The 14,783-nt window shown below is 54.6% G+C and overlaps 5 protein-coding genes across 5 annotated transcripts; 2 read left to right on the forward strand and 3 right to left on the reverse strand.

Annotated features, from left to right (window-relative positions):
• Positions 1–165: 165 nt before the first annotated feature.
• Positions 166–3,788, reverse strand: IE81DRAFT_325467 (RhoGAP-domain-containing protein). Its single transcript, XM_025514521.1, has 8 exons — positions 2,747–3,788; positions 2,347–2,488; positions 1,894–2,259; positions 1,683–1,809; positions 1,448–1,584; positions 978–1,365; positions 793–898; positions 166–697 (listed from the first exon to the last, which is right to left on the reverse strand). Exons 1-8 carry the CDS (start codon positions 3,349–3,351, stop codon positions 421–423), a joined length of 2,148 nt encoding a protein of 715 aa, XP_025367691.1. The 5' UTR covers positions 3,352–3,788; the 3' UTR covers positions 166–420.
• Positions 3,789–4,244: 456 nt separating this feature from the next.
• Positions 4,245–5,549, forward strand: IE81DRAFT_218417 (EF-hand). The gene is made up of 3 exons (XM_025511019.1): positions 4,245–4,826; positions 4,909–5,055; positions 5,343–5,549. The coding sequence occupies exons 1-3, from the start codon at positions 4,494–4,496 to the stop codon at positions 5,412–5,414; spliced, it is 552 nt and encodes a 183-aa protein (XP_025367692.1). The 5' UTR covers positions 4,245–4,493; the 3' UTR covers positions 5,415–5,549.
• Positions 5,550–5,558: 9 nt separating this feature from the next.
• IE81DRAFT_325468 (ribosome recycling factor) lies at positions 5,559–7,402 on the reverse strand. The gene is made up of 5 exons (XM_025514522.1): positions 6,731–7,402; positions 6,502–6,632; positions 6,311–6,408; positions 6,062–6,227; positions 5,559–5,898 (listed from the first exon to the last, which is right to left on the reverse strand). The coding sequence occupies exons 1-5, from the start codon at positions 7,254–7,256 to the stop codon at positions 5,812–5,814; spliced, it is 1,008 nt and encodes a 335-aa protein (XP_025367693.1). The 5' UTR covers positions 7,257–7,402; the 3' UTR covers positions 5,559–5,811.
• A 232-nt stretch (positions 7,403–7,634) lies between these two features.
• On the forward strand, positions 7,635–11,602 carry IE81DRAFT_218450 (calcium-transporting P). Its single transcript, XM_025511020.1, has 7 exons — positions 7,635–8,167; positions 8,256–8,615; positions 8,701–9,039; positions 9,124–9,342; positions 9,438–10,610; positions 10,698–11,053; positions 11,135–11,602. Exons 1-7 carry the CDS (start codon positions 7,843–7,845, stop codon positions 11,432–11,434), a joined length of 3,072 nt encoding a protein of 1,023 aa, XP_025367694.1. The 5' UTR covers positions 7,635–7,842; the 3' UTR covers positions 11,435–11,602.
• Positions 11,603–11,770: 168 nt separating this feature from the next.
• On the reverse strand, positions 11,771–13,228 carry IE81DRAFT_349148 (hypothetical protein; the record flags this gene model as incomplete). Its single annotated transcript, XM_025516355.1, has 1 exon — positions 11,771–13,228. One exon carries the CDS (start codon positions 13,226–13,228, stop codon positions 11,771–11,773), a length of 1,458 nt encoding a protein of 485 aa, XP_025367695.1.
• Positions 13,229–14,783: the final 1,555 nt, after the last annotated feature.

The following is a 14,783-nucleotide window of genomic DNA, read 5'->3' on the forward strand; positions in this document are numbered from 1 at the left end:
CTTGGGCGGACTAGAATCTTGCTCTGAAAGCACACTACATGGCCGCATGTATGCAATCAGCCATGCAGTCCACCAACAAACGACCATTCCGAGAGGTCTTGATCAAGGTGTCAACCTCGCAATAATCATTTTCTCACCTGACACGAATGCAGCGGGAGGAGCGAAGCGAGCATCCATTTCCAACAAGGAAAAGAGGTCAAAAGAGCAAGATCGAGTTTACAAACACAGACGACGACGACGACGACGACGACGAGACGGGCGAGCAAGCGAGCAATGTTTCCCCAGTCCAAAGTGTGGTGAAAAGCGGCAAAAAAAAAATGGTATGTGGGGTGGGGAGGGGCTGACTTGGCAAATGCGGCAGAGAGAGAGAGAGAGAGGGCCACGGCAAATTAGCGAGGCTAATCAGCCAGCGGGCCATGCTCATTCCTCGCCTTCGTCCACAAAGATGGCGGCATATCTTTCCAGGATGGTCTCTACCGCTTTGCACTGCCAGCTCATATCCTGCAATTGAGCTCCCCCCAGCGCTCCAGCTGCAGCATCCGCGCCTCCAGCATTGGCAGCATTATCGCCCAGACCTGTCCCGTTGGATGCGTGGTGCGTTGACAGATCAGCAGGAGGAGGGCTCAAAAGTGTGGGCCCAAAGACGATGGCTAGGTTCGAAATGGACATTTGGTTGTGATCCGATTCGGATCGGATCCTGAGCGCAACGGTCGGATAAGGAGACGGGATGAGGGGGCAAAAGGGCGCGATCAGTCATTGAACGAAAGATCGACTGCACGGTGCCACACCCACTTGTCCAGATGACCCATCAGGTACTTCAACGTCGCGTAATTCGCGTCGGGCAGATCATTGACGCGCTCGTGCATCCGTATATGCCGCAGCCGATCGTTCTCCACCTCTGCAAGTTCGAGCCGCACAAAGCAAGCGCACTCAGTAGGTGCACGTCATGCGATATCCCCCTCTCGACAGCGACTCACTAGCAGCATCGATGAAGCCCTGATACAGCTCCCAAGTCATGAGCGGTTCCGGCAATTCTCTGAACCAAAGCTTGAGGCAACCAGCGACGATGTTGATATCGTTGATAGCTTCATCGTTCATCAAATCCACGCCGTTCCAGTCTGCATCGAACTTTCCCTTGAGCTTTTGCACTTTGGACGTTGTTCCCGATAATCTGTAGATGCCCATGTTCTGCAATCCGACAGCTTCGATCGCCTCTGCGCATTTTTCAAGAATCGGCGGAATCTCTACTCCATCCCTTGCCATCTGGTCGGCCAGGTGCACACCAAATATCGGCCGTGTGAGCTTCGTGGACGGTGCAGAAGTGCTCTTGGCAGAAGCCAGTCCGCTCATCGCCGGGTTATTGAGCTGAACGAAGTCCAAAACACCTTACAGATTGAGCCTCAAGCACAGCACGTTCACGCCCAGAGCATTCCCGTTCGGTACTCACAAATCCCTCTTCGTAAGGACCCTCGCGTCGCGGGCCTCTGTAGTCGCGCGCATGTACGATCTGATAGTTGGACATGAATGTTCTAAAGTCGGTCCTGTTGTCGATGGACTCGGCAGCAGTCTTGAGGCCGGGGTTGCCTGCTTGCAAGGATCAGGCGCTGCGTATGAGTACCGCAGACGCTTCGTTCTAGGTACAAGCGGCTCAGAGCCCTCGCGAGCAATGCTCGGATACGCACCTTCGACAGCGGGTATAGGGGAGACTGCCATCCCGTCTCCCAGGATCGTCGATTCGTAGAGGAAGGCATACCTGGTCAAGTGATACTGTAGGCCGTTGTCTATCTCTTCTGAGCTCTCTTTGAGTGCCTGTCAGGACGGAGAAGAACGATGAGCTGGCAGATTGAGGACCAGTGACTAGTGGAAACACACGCGAAATGTGCGTGTACGCACCCTTAAAATCCTCGGCAACTGCAGATTAAAGTATTCCTGCCTGACGCCCTGCGTGGCCAGAACCTCTTTCCTAAACGCATCGCTCGCCGTCGAAGTCCTGCTTCGAATATCTTCCTCCTGTTTCAAGATCTGTTGCGGATTCTTGTTTTTGAACAGCAGGCCGCTCTTGCCAATAGCTTTTCCCAGCGTCCTCTTGCCTGGGGGGCCAGACGACTGTATTTCGCCTGACTTGGTCGACTCGCCCGACTTGAGCAGGAGCAACCTCTCCAGATCTTCGGCCGTAGCATCGAATCGCGTGCGAGCCTTTTCCACGCTCGCTTCCGAATCTTGCAAATTTCGCTCCAGCCGCAACCCGGTTTCTCGAGCCTAGCAAAACGGGCAGCCAGCAGGTCCAATTGACAGTCAGTCCCGTCCTGCAGGGATCTTGCCCACAGCCTCGCCGAAAGTGCTCACCTGCTTGCGATTCTTGTCCACCTCTTTGCTCAACGTAGCTAGCTCTTCGCTCATCTCGCCCAACTTGACTGCGAATCGCAATCTATTCTCTCCAAGCTGATCATGCGTGCGCATCATGTGCTGCCATGAGGAGACAAAGGTACTGGCATAGGGCACAAATGAGAATGTTAGCGTGCGAGTATCGGCACAGTACACTTCGCTCCTCCGACGTGTGCGCCACCTGAGGAGCGATGGGTGCACTGAGATTTTCACTGCACCACGCGCGGCTCATGGCGCTTGTGGATTGGATGGAATCCCTTGCCGCGCCTGTATGCAGGCGCGGCCCGCAGCAAACCTCCTCCTCGCCAGCATCGCGAGCACAGCGTGCACCTTTTGCAGGGCCCTCCACCTTGCAACTCACCCAGCCTTGCCTTCGCCGGCTGCATAGCTCTCTGCGGTTGATCTGGACAGCTTCATCAAGCTCCTCGCGTAGTCCTCTTCGATCGTTGCCCTCTTCTTAAAAAATGTAGAGGTAGCTTGAGCACTGATGATGGACTGTTTGATCCTATCATACAACAGAGGTGTTCCGCACTCCATATCGCACAAGGCCCGCAGTGTAGCTTCATCGAAGGAAGTCGAGATTGGTAAAGCTGCCAAGACCTGTTCATCGTGAGAGGCTGAAGTCTTGGATACTCCGATCGTGTTGGTCCCGCTCAGCGTACTGCCGCTTGGACTGAGCGGATGCTGTGCGTGAGGAGAGATGGATCCTTGAAGGGTGCCTGATCCGTTCAAGATGTCGGTGGAAGGAGACGAAGGTCCAAACAGACTGGCTCCTGCCGCGCCAGGATGCGCTCCTGCTCCTGTTGCGCTCTTGAATGTCAAATCTTGAGAATGTGAAGATCGATGAGAGTTCATCGAAGGTCGTCCCGTCATGACACTATCCACCGTGGACGATATTGTAGATGCTCCTCCAATACCACCACTACTGCTCGCCTCCGTGCTATCGCTGAATGGATGATAGCTCATGTTGATCGCAACGACTCTGCTTTCGATGCTACCTGAGCTTCTAGGATGGGACAGCAGCCAATCTCTGCCCGATGGCTTCCGCTACCCTTCAGGTGGTATGCTACTGGCCCAATGTGAGTTGTATCGTATTTGACGACAGGTGTTCAGGCTCGCGCAGCGCGATGTGCTGAATCTTAGCAGAGCAGGCTCGAATGCTTTCGAGGTGCAACAGGACAGTGCTGCCGTGCAACTCGGATAATGCCAGATTCGCCGCGTTCGCCCGGAGAGAGAGTAGTATGTGGCCGAAAGGGTAAGTCAAAAGTCGAGATGAATGCGCGGTAATGGCTCGATGACCACGGATGATGTCGGGATGGAAGAAGTTGGATGGGGCGGATTTGATCGATTGAATCGAGGAGGGAGAGAGTGCTGCTGTGTCAACTAGCATGCACTTAATCTCGACGAAGCCGTTCCAGGTCCATGCACTGGCCGCGGGGAGAAGCGTGCGAGTGGATCACATGCAGTGAAAAGCGACAGTCAAAGTGCACGCACACGCACACGCAGCATGCATCATCCGTGCTGCATGCACCCACCGCACCCGCCGCCGCGTGCGCGTGTGCGTTGCTGATGTTCGCGCGGTGCTTGCTTGCGTGGATACAGCAGCGGGTGTGGATGCGAGGCACATTCGCACGCGGCCGGGATACTGTATTCAAGATTTGCATGCGCGTGAGACAACACCCAGCGCTGCCTTATGCGTGTGCGCGAGCGTGAGCGCGATTCATGGTCCTCGACTCACGACCTTGACTGTTGGGCGCTCTTCTGGGAAGGTCACGTGCATGGGTGCGCTATGGATATGCATGGGCAGGCTATAGCTGAAGCTCGGCAGCGCGCGTGGGGGCGGTGCATGCTATATAGAAGTCAGATACGTAGGTTGCGACGCGAGACCCCCTATCCTGGACACGCTCCTCCAACTCAATTCAACACTCATCGAGACTTTGACTTTGAATCAGCTTGTCATTGTCTCCCTCCACACGAAGCGCTGCACGTACGCGAATTTGTTTCCAAGGATCACTTGGGCTAAACACTTTTCTCGCTTCGAACATCATTTCGATCCGTCTGACGACCGGGGCAATCGTGGGTTCGACACGCTCACAAAGCTCTTCATCATGTCATCCAGCGGGCCACCGGGAGCCACGCTGCTTCAAGCAGGAACCAGGGCTCGGGGCACAAGCACGCGCCATCCACGCCAATCATCCGGTGTATACAGCACATTTTCAGCCAAACAGATTCACGGATTCAGAGAAGCTTTTTCCATGCTGGACGATTCGTCGTCGGATGGGTTTTTGGATGCCAACGATCTGAAGAGGGTGCTAGGAGATTTGGGAATGAGGAACGAGGAAGAGGATGTGAGGAAATTATTGAGCAGCGCTAATACCGATGCGCAAGGAAGGATCAACTTCACGCAATTCTTGACCATGTTTGGAGAACATTTGGACGAGGTGAGCGGGGGATGCTGGATGTTCTGCGGAATGAAGGCATTCGGTGCAATCGACCCATGCAAGCAAGGGTACTTATCTTGTGGAAATATCTGCCCACATCCAGCTCGACGAGGCTTCTGACCTCTTGTCGGCTTTCGAGTGCTTCGACGAGAGGGACGAAGGTAGCATAGAGAGTGGGGAGCTCAGATATTGGCTCGCAGAAGTGGGAAACAAGATGACGGACGAAGAGGTGAGTGTTTCATGTCCGATAAAGCGGGTAGCAAGCAGGGAATAGTCCGGATTCATCTCGCGAGACGACCGGCTTGAAGAAGCGCAGCTCTGGGCCGGACTGCGGGCGACTACGATGGCGTCTGCCAGGCGTGTGGACATGGTTACCCTTTGAGGCTGGGCGCATCGCGCGGCTGCAACCGTGCTCTTCTTACTCCTGCGTTCAGCGTCCCAGAGAAGCGTCGCCGAGAAGTCAACAAGACGATGTGGCGAGATGTCGAAGCTGACAAACATCGCTTGCTCCATCAGATCGACCGTCTCATATCCGGTCCATTTTTGGATCGCGCAGGACGCAAGTTTGACTACAAAGCTTGTGAGTGAATCTCCGAGATGAGGCACACAAGTATCAGAGGCGGCCGTCATTCGCATACAAGCGCATGCGAGCAGCCTAGCACTATGAGAAGACATCCCACTGACGTGCCGACTGACGATGCCTACCTCCTCTCGACCATCGCCGCGTTGCAGTTGTGGAAGCTGTCAAGATGAGCGAGCCCGCCGCTTTGGAGATGCAGAGCTCTGCGCCTGCTTGACTCATCAGCGCCGCTTTGAGCTTCCAAGCTTCCTCAGTCCTGCAATTTCCAGCGTCGAGTATGCCGCTTTCATCTCCACATTGTGCAATACAACATCAAACTGATCTAACATTTTGCATCCTCGACTCGATGCGCATGCGCTTTTGGTGGAGATGCACGGCGCGGTACACGCTCATCTGTCGCTCGCCTCACAAGCCATCTTTCTCAAGCTTCTTCTTGGTCTGTTCAAAGACGGTGTCCACCTCAGCGGTGAACTTTTTGGTTGTTTCGTCAAGCTAAAAAGCAGACGAGAGGATGAGAGAGGCCGGATCAGCATCGACTGTTCTAGTCGCGGTCACTAGACCCTGCGCAACACTCTTTTCGAAGTCATCGCGAAGCGCTGCGCATGCCTGACCAGCAAAAGATGGGCACAGACGGCTGACATTGGCAACAACTTACGGATTTCTGATCGTTCCTACCGATCTCTGTTCCAACCACTTTGTTCTTCTCGTCTGCTCTGATCTTCTTCTGAGCTATGTGCCGTGCAGATCGTATCGACGTCCTGGCATTCTCGCAAATATTTGAGATCTGTTTGAGAAGATTTTGCCGGGATTCCGTGTTCGGTCTGAGGCACCACAAAATCCACGAGAGCAGTGGATTGTGTGCTCGAATCAGCTGATGCGCGCCTGACCACGAAATGGGACTTACTGCGGAACTGGAATGCGGAGGACACCCTCCTCGCCCGTTTGTTGCGGCGTCAAGCCTAGATCCGCCATGTAGAGTCCTCGCTCAACAGCCTTGACGTACTGCAATAGCGAGAGGGCATCGCGAGTAGTGTATGTATGCTACTTGTCAGACGAAATGCTGTGAGCTTGCCTTGAAATCATCCTTGTGCTCACCTCTGGATCGAAACAAGTAACGAGCAGCGCCCCATCGCGAACGCCCACTGTGGCCACCTCTCTCAAGGGATAGTCTTCACCCTTTGAGGTTCCAGTTCCAGAAAGAGGCACGCGGACGGGGTCGAGGAGTGCTGGATGATGTAGACACGACGAATATGATCAGCTATGGATGCGCATACATCCCACATCAAGTCGAAGCTGATGCCATTGCCAGTTCCACTGCACTGACCGGGGTCGACTCTTCCAAAGCTTCCCACCATTTGGGCTACGGTATCTTTGGCCCTTTTGACGCTTCTGCTCATATTCTCTCGCACTTGATCAGCATCGAAAGCTTCCTCAGTATCCAAAACCTCGTTCCAGTCCTCCTCTGTTCGACCAGAAGCGCTTCTCTTTTTGCTGTTCACGCCACCTACGTTGAAGGATTTGGATCCTGAAGAGCCTTTTCGACTTTCTGATGCTCCGGCCGGTCCATCCTCGGAAGCTGGCACTGTCGCGTTCGTTTTCTTCGTTGTGGACTTTTTGGATTTGTGACGGATCCCTTCGACGTTGGGCGTCAGCTTCAGGGTGTCATTGAAGCCGTTTCCGGAGCTCCTAGACCTGCATTCAAACTCCCGAGATGCCGTTTCGACAGGCAAAATCGACGAAGAGCGCATTGCTCGAGCTTTCAGGAAGCTGCACGTCGATGCTGACCTTGTTGGCCGGATTTGAACAAGCGCACCCATAGCTCGTTGCGCGACTCGCGGCGTGACCCACATGTTCAACCTTGTCCTGGGACGTGATTGTCTCTGGACTGGAAGGTCCCGGTCTGCGGTGATATGAGCGAGTTGAGCCGGTTGACAGGATACGCTTTGGCGTCAAGTCTGCGAGGGAGGGGTGGCTTGATCAGGCGGACGTGGTTGCGACTCAGATTAGTCGGAAGGATCGTTTGTCTTTGAGTGGAGGTCGCGCTGATCAACACGCGAAGATTTGCTCAGGCTAGCGTTTCACGTGACTGTCTCCCACCCAACAGGGTCACCGCGCCTTGGCATACGTGTCCACGCGCATGCAGAGGTGTCGGAGTCTTTGAGTCGTGAGTGGGTGGGCGGTCCAAAGCACAATTGGATGAGATGGCGAGCTTCTTGATTCCAAACTCACGACTGTCAATCAGAGGCTCCTCCACTGACATTCGGCCAACGACTCACAGCGCAACCCTCAATTCCGTATTGTGCTCTGAATTCCGCAGAGAAGCAAGGCTCTTCCAAGACTTAGCGACTATGCCCACGAAGCTAGAATAGACACCGAGAAGAGTACGCGAGGTTGCACAGCCCTTGGTCTGTTGGAGCGACCCGAGCTGAGCCGACAATGTCATACGGCTCCAAAGGCAAGGCACCAAGTAGCGGACCACCTCCCAAGCGCTCTTCATCACCGCCTATTGACGATGCGAGCGCATACAAGGAGAAGACGGTGCAATACGCGAGCTACACCTCTGCTGCTGCTGCTCCTTCTCAGGCTCCATTCTCACCGCCAAACACAGCACAGTGGTTCTCCTCTCCACCTTCGTCTGCGCCAGGTATGGCGCATGCATACGCGGCAAATGTGGCCACGCCTGGTCCAAGCACCGCCAAATTGTACGCCGAGCAACCCGATACGGCTGACCAGTTTCAATTCTCCACAACACTACGGAAAGGTAGGTGACACTCATCAGCGCGACTACACTATGCGGCATGCCCTGAATGCTGACAGGCGGCCTCATCAATGATGCACATCTCTGAAAGCATCGATCCATGGAGAAGAGGCAGGGCGTGCGTCATACCCGCCTGCTCCACAGCCCTCTTCAAGCTCGGCCTCGCTGCACTACACACACGAATCCATCGCTGCTATCCTACACTCCCTCGGTACGTCGCTGGAGACAGGACTCTCGGCGTCCTCGGGCGCAGTGGAGTCAGCTAGGACGAGGGCAGGAGGGCCAAACGAATTCACAGTCAAGGCATCCGATCCGCCCTGGAGGAAGTTCTTGGATCAGTTCAAGGAACCCTTGATCTTGCTTTTGATGGGCAGCGCTGCAGTGAGCGCATTCATGCGAGAATGGGACGATGCTGTAAGCATCACCATCGCCGTCGTCATAGTCATCTCCGGTGAGTTTCGAACGACGCGCATACGCGGATCTGACGCTGTGTGAGGAATCGAGCTGAAGGTGGGGTCTTATCATGCGCAAATCAGTCGCATTTGTGCAGGAGCAAAGGTCGGAAGCTTCACTGGAAGCATTGAACAAGCTGGTTCCGCACTACGCTCACCTAATCAGAGACAATGTTCAGACCACCGTACTAGCCAACGAGCTTGTTCCTGGAGATCTAGTTACCTTTTCAACCGGTGATAGAATCCCAGCTGATATCAGGATAGCTCACTCGGTAGCTCTCGAGATCGACGAAAGCACGCTGACTGGAGAGACGAGGCCTAGGCGGAAAGTTGCAGAGGTAATTCCCAGGAGTGCGGACGGGTCTGACGTTGCCATCGCGGATAGAGACAACATTGCGTTCATGGGCACTCTGGTCAAAAGTGGTGAGCTTGTCTTCTTTCAGGTGGTGCGCAAGGTCATCGTCATCACTAACACCATAAAATTCATGGCCAAATCTGGATCGTCAGGGTATGGGCGAGGCATTGTCATAGGAACAGGAGCTCGCACCGAATTCGGTATGATTTTCAGCATGGTGGACGAAGTCACTGAGAAGAGGACGCCTCTGCAACTCAGTATGGACGAACTTGCACAGAAGCTGAGCTTGATCAGCTTTGCCATCATTGGGGTGATCTGCATTATGGGAGTACTGCAGAGCAAGCCCTGGTTGGAGATGTTCACAATTGGAGGTAAGTAGAAGGACTCGACCAACGCCGGTTCCAGGCGCCCACCTTTATAGAGAAGACGAATTGAGCTCTTCCCGGATTCCCTTTGGCACTCCCAGTTTCATTAGCGGTCGCGGCCATTCCAGAAGGATTGCCAATCGTGGTCACAGTCACTCTGGCCCTCGGTGTGCTTCGCATGTCCAAGCGAAAAGCGATCGTGAAGCGCTTGCCATGTGTGGAAACTTTGGGCTGCGTGTCGGTCATTTGCTCCGACAAGACGGGAACTCTAACCTGCAATCAGATGGCCGTCGTGCGCGCATTCACGTTCGAAGACGGTCAGATCGACCTGAATAAGGAAATTCCACACAAACCGTCGGAAGCTTTGCAACGGAGCCTGTTAGTTGGCAATTTGTGCAACAACTCCCACAGAGATTCGAATGGGCACTTCGTCGGGCAAGCTACGGACGTAGCTATGGTTGATGTTCTAGCGTTATTCTCTCTCGAGGACAAGAGGCCCTACTTTCAAATTTCTCACGAGGTGCCCTTTGACTCGGAAACCAAATTCATGGCTGTAGTCGGCAACCTGCCATCCGCGGCAGGAGGCAAGGCGGATGAGATCACTTTCGTGAAGGGCGCCTTAGAGGTGATCCTGGACCGATGTGCTACCTACATGGGCACACAAGGAAGAAGAGTCAATCTAGACGACCAAGCGAGAAAACGAATTGCAGATGCAGCGCAGGAGCTTGCTGGTCTGGGCTTGAGAGTCCTCGCTACTGCAGTTGGCTCAACAAACAACGCACATGAGAACAAAAGCTTGACTTTCTGTGCTCTTGCAGCTATGCAGGACCCTCCTAGACCTGGCGTGCAAGAAGCAGTTGCTGCACTGTCCAGAGGCGGGGTCAGCGTCGTCATGATCACAGGAGACTCGGAGTCCACAGCGGTCGCCATCGCGCGTCAAATCGGTATTCTGCGAGGATCATCGACAGCTTCCAGCGTCATGACTGGCAAGCAGATCGATCAGCTATCCGGATCTCAGCTTGAGGAGAGGATAGGAAACGTAGCTGTCTTTGCTAGGACCACACCGAGGCACAAGATGTCTATCGTCAAGGCTTTCCAGGAAAAAGGAAACGTGGTCGCTATGACTGGCGACGGTGTCAATGACGCCCCGAGCTTGAAACAAGCCGACATTGGCATTTCGATGGGTCAAGGAGGTACAGATGTGGCAAAGGAGGCGGCTGACGTGATACTGGTGCACGACAACTTTGCCACCATTTTGCCCGCCGTGGAGGAGGGTGAGTAGTGTCAGAGTGGTATGACCTCATTCAGCACGCACGCTGACTGACATGGGTCTTGCTTACCGATGCGTGACTTGCAACTAGGCAAAGGAATATTCTTCAATATTCAGAACTTCCTTAGCTTTCAGCTGTCGACTGCAGTCGCAGCTCTGACGCTGATCACTCTGTGCACAGCTTTCGGTCTCAAACTTCCGCTGAATCCCATGCAAATCCTCTTTATCAATATCCTTATGGACGGACCTCCTTCCCAAAGCCTCGGAGTGGACCCTGTGGATCCTGGTGTCATGCTGAGACCGCCCAGATCTAAGACGGCGCCCATCGTCACTCAAAGATTGATTGCCAGAATATGCTTCTCGGCTAGCATCATTGTTGTGGGTACTCTGTGGGTCTATGTCCACGAACTTCAAGATGGGTTTGCTGATCAGAGAGATCAGACCATGGTGAGTCATTAACCACTCGAGTCGATCGAGATGATCAGATTGGGTCGAGGCTGACCGCTTCGCGCCTTCTCCTGCGCGCAGACGTTCACATGCTTCGTCTTGCTGGATTTGACGTCGGCAATCCAGAACAGAGGACTATCAACACCGCTGAACGGCAACAAGATGTTGACGTTGACCATCTCTGCATCATTGTTCACCCAATTTCTCCTCGTCTACTTTCCACCTCTTCAGGGCGTCTTTCAGACGCAGGCACTCGCTTTTGCAGATCTCGCGCTCCTGCTCTTTATCGCTGCTCTTGGCTTTGCGGCACATGAAGGACGGCGGAGATACGAAAGAGGAATAAATCAGATAGGAGAGCATTGGCAAGACGAAATGGCCTAGGCGACCTATGTGTATGGCAATCAATGCTCCGTCTCTTGACTCACTGCGAATCTCATCCTCAGCAACATCATCCTTGTGCGACTTGCAAAGGCGGAAGAGAACACGCAGTAAGGTTGCAGCGCAGGACCAGAGGCATCACTACAGACAAGTATGTCATGACAAGGCCAGCTCGTGATTCATTAGCCACAATTGGAAGGATTGGAACAGGAGCAGTCAAAATGGTGCTTAATTTAGGAGCGAGCCAGCTCGCAGACATGAGAGGAGGTGATTGAATCGCGAAGCTGTGCATCGGCATTGGTCCATTGCACGAGACCGACACCGCACGAGCGGGAGGATCTAAATTCGCGCTTGAGACGGCTTGCCAAAAGGCACGCGTCTTACCTTTGCTGGTTTCTGACCCTTACCGTGCTTTGGACCATCTTGCTTCTGAGCAGCCGGCACAGACTTGACGAGAGGGTCTTTAGGCTTTTTTTCATGTCCGTGCTCCTGATTTACGTGATCGCGGGCAGCAGGCTGAAATCCCTTTGACGGCGGGGGAGGGCTTTTGCGCTTGGCTCTCCCAGCATCTGGACGCTGCGACTCTTCATTCGTGCGATCTTCATCTTGTTCGATCCCTCGACGTTGAGAGGCAGGCTTTGGTGGGCGTCCGGCGCCGCCGGTGGGTCTCTTTGGATGATGATCCGGCTTGGTGGGTGGAGCAGACCCAGCATGCTCCTCGTCGTATGACGTCTTCTCGTGACGCTTCTCGGCTTGATCATCTCCAGACTTTTGCCGAGCTTTGCCTTTGCCGCCCTTTGCGGCATCTTTGGTTGGTACAGGGCGAGGTTGACCGCTGGGCTTTGCACCTTTGGGTGCCTTTGGCCTTGGCCAATTCTTGCCGTTGTCCTCTTTGTCACCTTGTTTGACTTCATCCGAGCGTGCTTGGGGGCGCTCTGGTGCGCCATCCGGCTGCCTTGCAGGTTTGGCATTTTCAGGTCGCTTTCCGCCCTCGAGCGGAGGAGAGTGGGGCTTTTCGGCAAGATGAGCTTCATGTGCGTCTTCTTGGAGTTGGTCACCGTCACCAGTAGCTTCCTTATTTGAACGGGTGTGGGCCTTGGAGCCATTCTTTCGATATTGCTTTGGTGGCTGACCAGGGGGCTTCGGAGCATCAGGCGGCTTGTTGATCGGAGACCCGTCTCCGGATTGATCAGGGTCATGCTTCGGCTCGTCAGCATCTTGATGCTCGTCGCGCTCTGTCGGACGAAGTGCTTTGGTCCCTGATGGGCCGATTGGCGGAGCTTTTGGATGGCGGTTGCTTCCTTTGGCACCGTGATGGTTGTTTTGATGTTCGTGATTTGCCTTCTCCGGTTCACCAGAGGCGTCCCGCGCGTTGAGACCGTTTTCTTCAGGAGGGGGGTCTGACGGAGGCTTGCTATCGTGCTTCCACGAGGGTGGTTTCCCACCATGACCCTGCTCTGATGGGGCAGACGAAGGGTGAACTTCGCCGGGAACCTCTTCGGCACGCTCGTGTGGAGGGTGAGCGCGCCCGTTCTGCTGAGCGGCGTCGAGCAGCTGATCGGATTGGTACGCGTTGGTCGGGTTGTTGTGGGATCCAGCTTGCTTGAGAGCTCTGGCAGACAAGTGTTGCTTGTGATCGCTGCCCTTTAGCGGCGCGTGATGAGCGCCTGCTGGAACGGAGATACCGTCATATTTGGGACGGACAGGAACACCTCCCGGAGCGCTGTTATGTGCTGTGGCACTCGTTGCCAGCACGAGTGCTAGGGCGAGGAGAGAGACGGTGATTGGAAGACGCATTCTGATGCAGGCTGTCCGTGATTTGCGGATATGCGGAAATGTGATTGTCGTCAATGACCAGATTGACGGCTGTATGATATTGAGGTGGTTGGTGGGAGAAGGTGGAACAGTGGATGGATGAAGGCGAGGGCTGACGCTGACTCGCGAAGAGCGAGCCTTTTGTACCTTTATTGAAGCCACTAGAGCAAGAGCGAAAATCGCGGACCAAGCCTATTCCAAACACTCAAGTTGCACAATGCTACGGTGTCTTGCACAATTATCCCGCAGGAACCTCAGCGAGAAGGATGGCTGTCCATGATTGGCACCTCAAAGAATAATTGTGCCGCGTCGAAGTGGCTATTCATGGAGACTTTCTGAGGCCACTACTATCCTTGTTGGACGATGCGACCGACGCTGGTGGAGGCAGTGCACGACTGGGAAGACCAGGCAGGAGTTCAGGCCTTCGTGAGCAACGCAGGTCTGGCAGAGCGCCATGGTCGGAGCAGAGTTGACGATGCTATTTCGAGGAGGCCTCATCGAGGGCTCGAAAGGCGTCGTGAACCGTACAGCTCACTCCAGGACTCGCTGGTAGTGCGCTCTGGACATGCTTCTCGGGGCGAATGAGGAATGTTGTCTCTGAAAACAGGCATGGTGAAGTTCGCTTTCCCGCGTGCCGCAAGCTAGCCCGCAAGGCAAGGTGCTCAGTCGGCCATTGGCGCGACTTGGCAGCCGTAAGGCAGAGGAGAGGATGACAGTCAAGAGTATCGACCCTCGAAAAGTCAAGACAGGCTTCTGCACTCTTCCAGCGCTCGGTCAGCTGCTTCGGGAGGTGAGTCTGAGGTCTCGCGAGTGCTCAAGAGGGCAGCGATCCGATGTCACCTTTGTGCAGCGGGATGCCGTATGCTGTGCATTGTGAGGGCCTTGCACGCTGTGCCAAGGCTGCTCTGTTCCATTCGCTGCCTTGAATGGAGACGGTCGGAAGCCATCCCTGCGCCAATTTGCTGCGCTTCAACCGCTATTCAAGGGGAAACGATGCGGCCTTTTAGTGCGCACCGACCCTTGAGGTGAAGGGGACTGGGCAGCCTTTGACACGCCCTGCTTCTGATATCTGATCAAGACGCCATTCATGCGAGGGAAGCCGCTGGTAATTGCGATGATCCAGGAGACTTGACGACGTGTGCACCAGTCAGCAACTGTCGGCTTGCCTCCTTCTCAGGATGTGCAGGCCTCGACCCCGCGCCGCGCCGCAGGCAGTGTCTGCATCGGCATCCTGCTGCTATGTGGCTTTCCATCGCGTGATCATAGTAGCACCCTATTTCCTGACCAGGAGGCAGAGCCTGTGCTTCGTGCCCACGCTCTCATGAGCCGTCGTTGACTGTGTAGTGACATGCATCGTGTCTTGAGGCGACTCGGTGATCGCGGTCCTGTCGAGAATCAGCGCCGGGTTGAAGCTCTCTTGACACACCTATGCGCGGTACTCTTGAAACTTCTATCACGCTCTGCTTGGACCCACGGATACTATGCGTCCTGATTGGACACGATCAGTCCGAGTCGTATGCCAAGTTGACAATGAGGA

The sequence above is a fragment of the Ceraceosorus guamensis genome, assembly GCF_003144195.1.
Source record: "Ceraceosorus guamensis strain MCA 4658 unplaced genomic scaffold IE81scaffold_64, whole genome shotgun sequence".
Lineage (NCBI taxonomy): Eukaryota > Fungi > Basidiomycota > Exobasidiomycetes > Ceraceosorales > Ceraceosoraceae > Ceraceosorus > Ceraceosorus guamensis.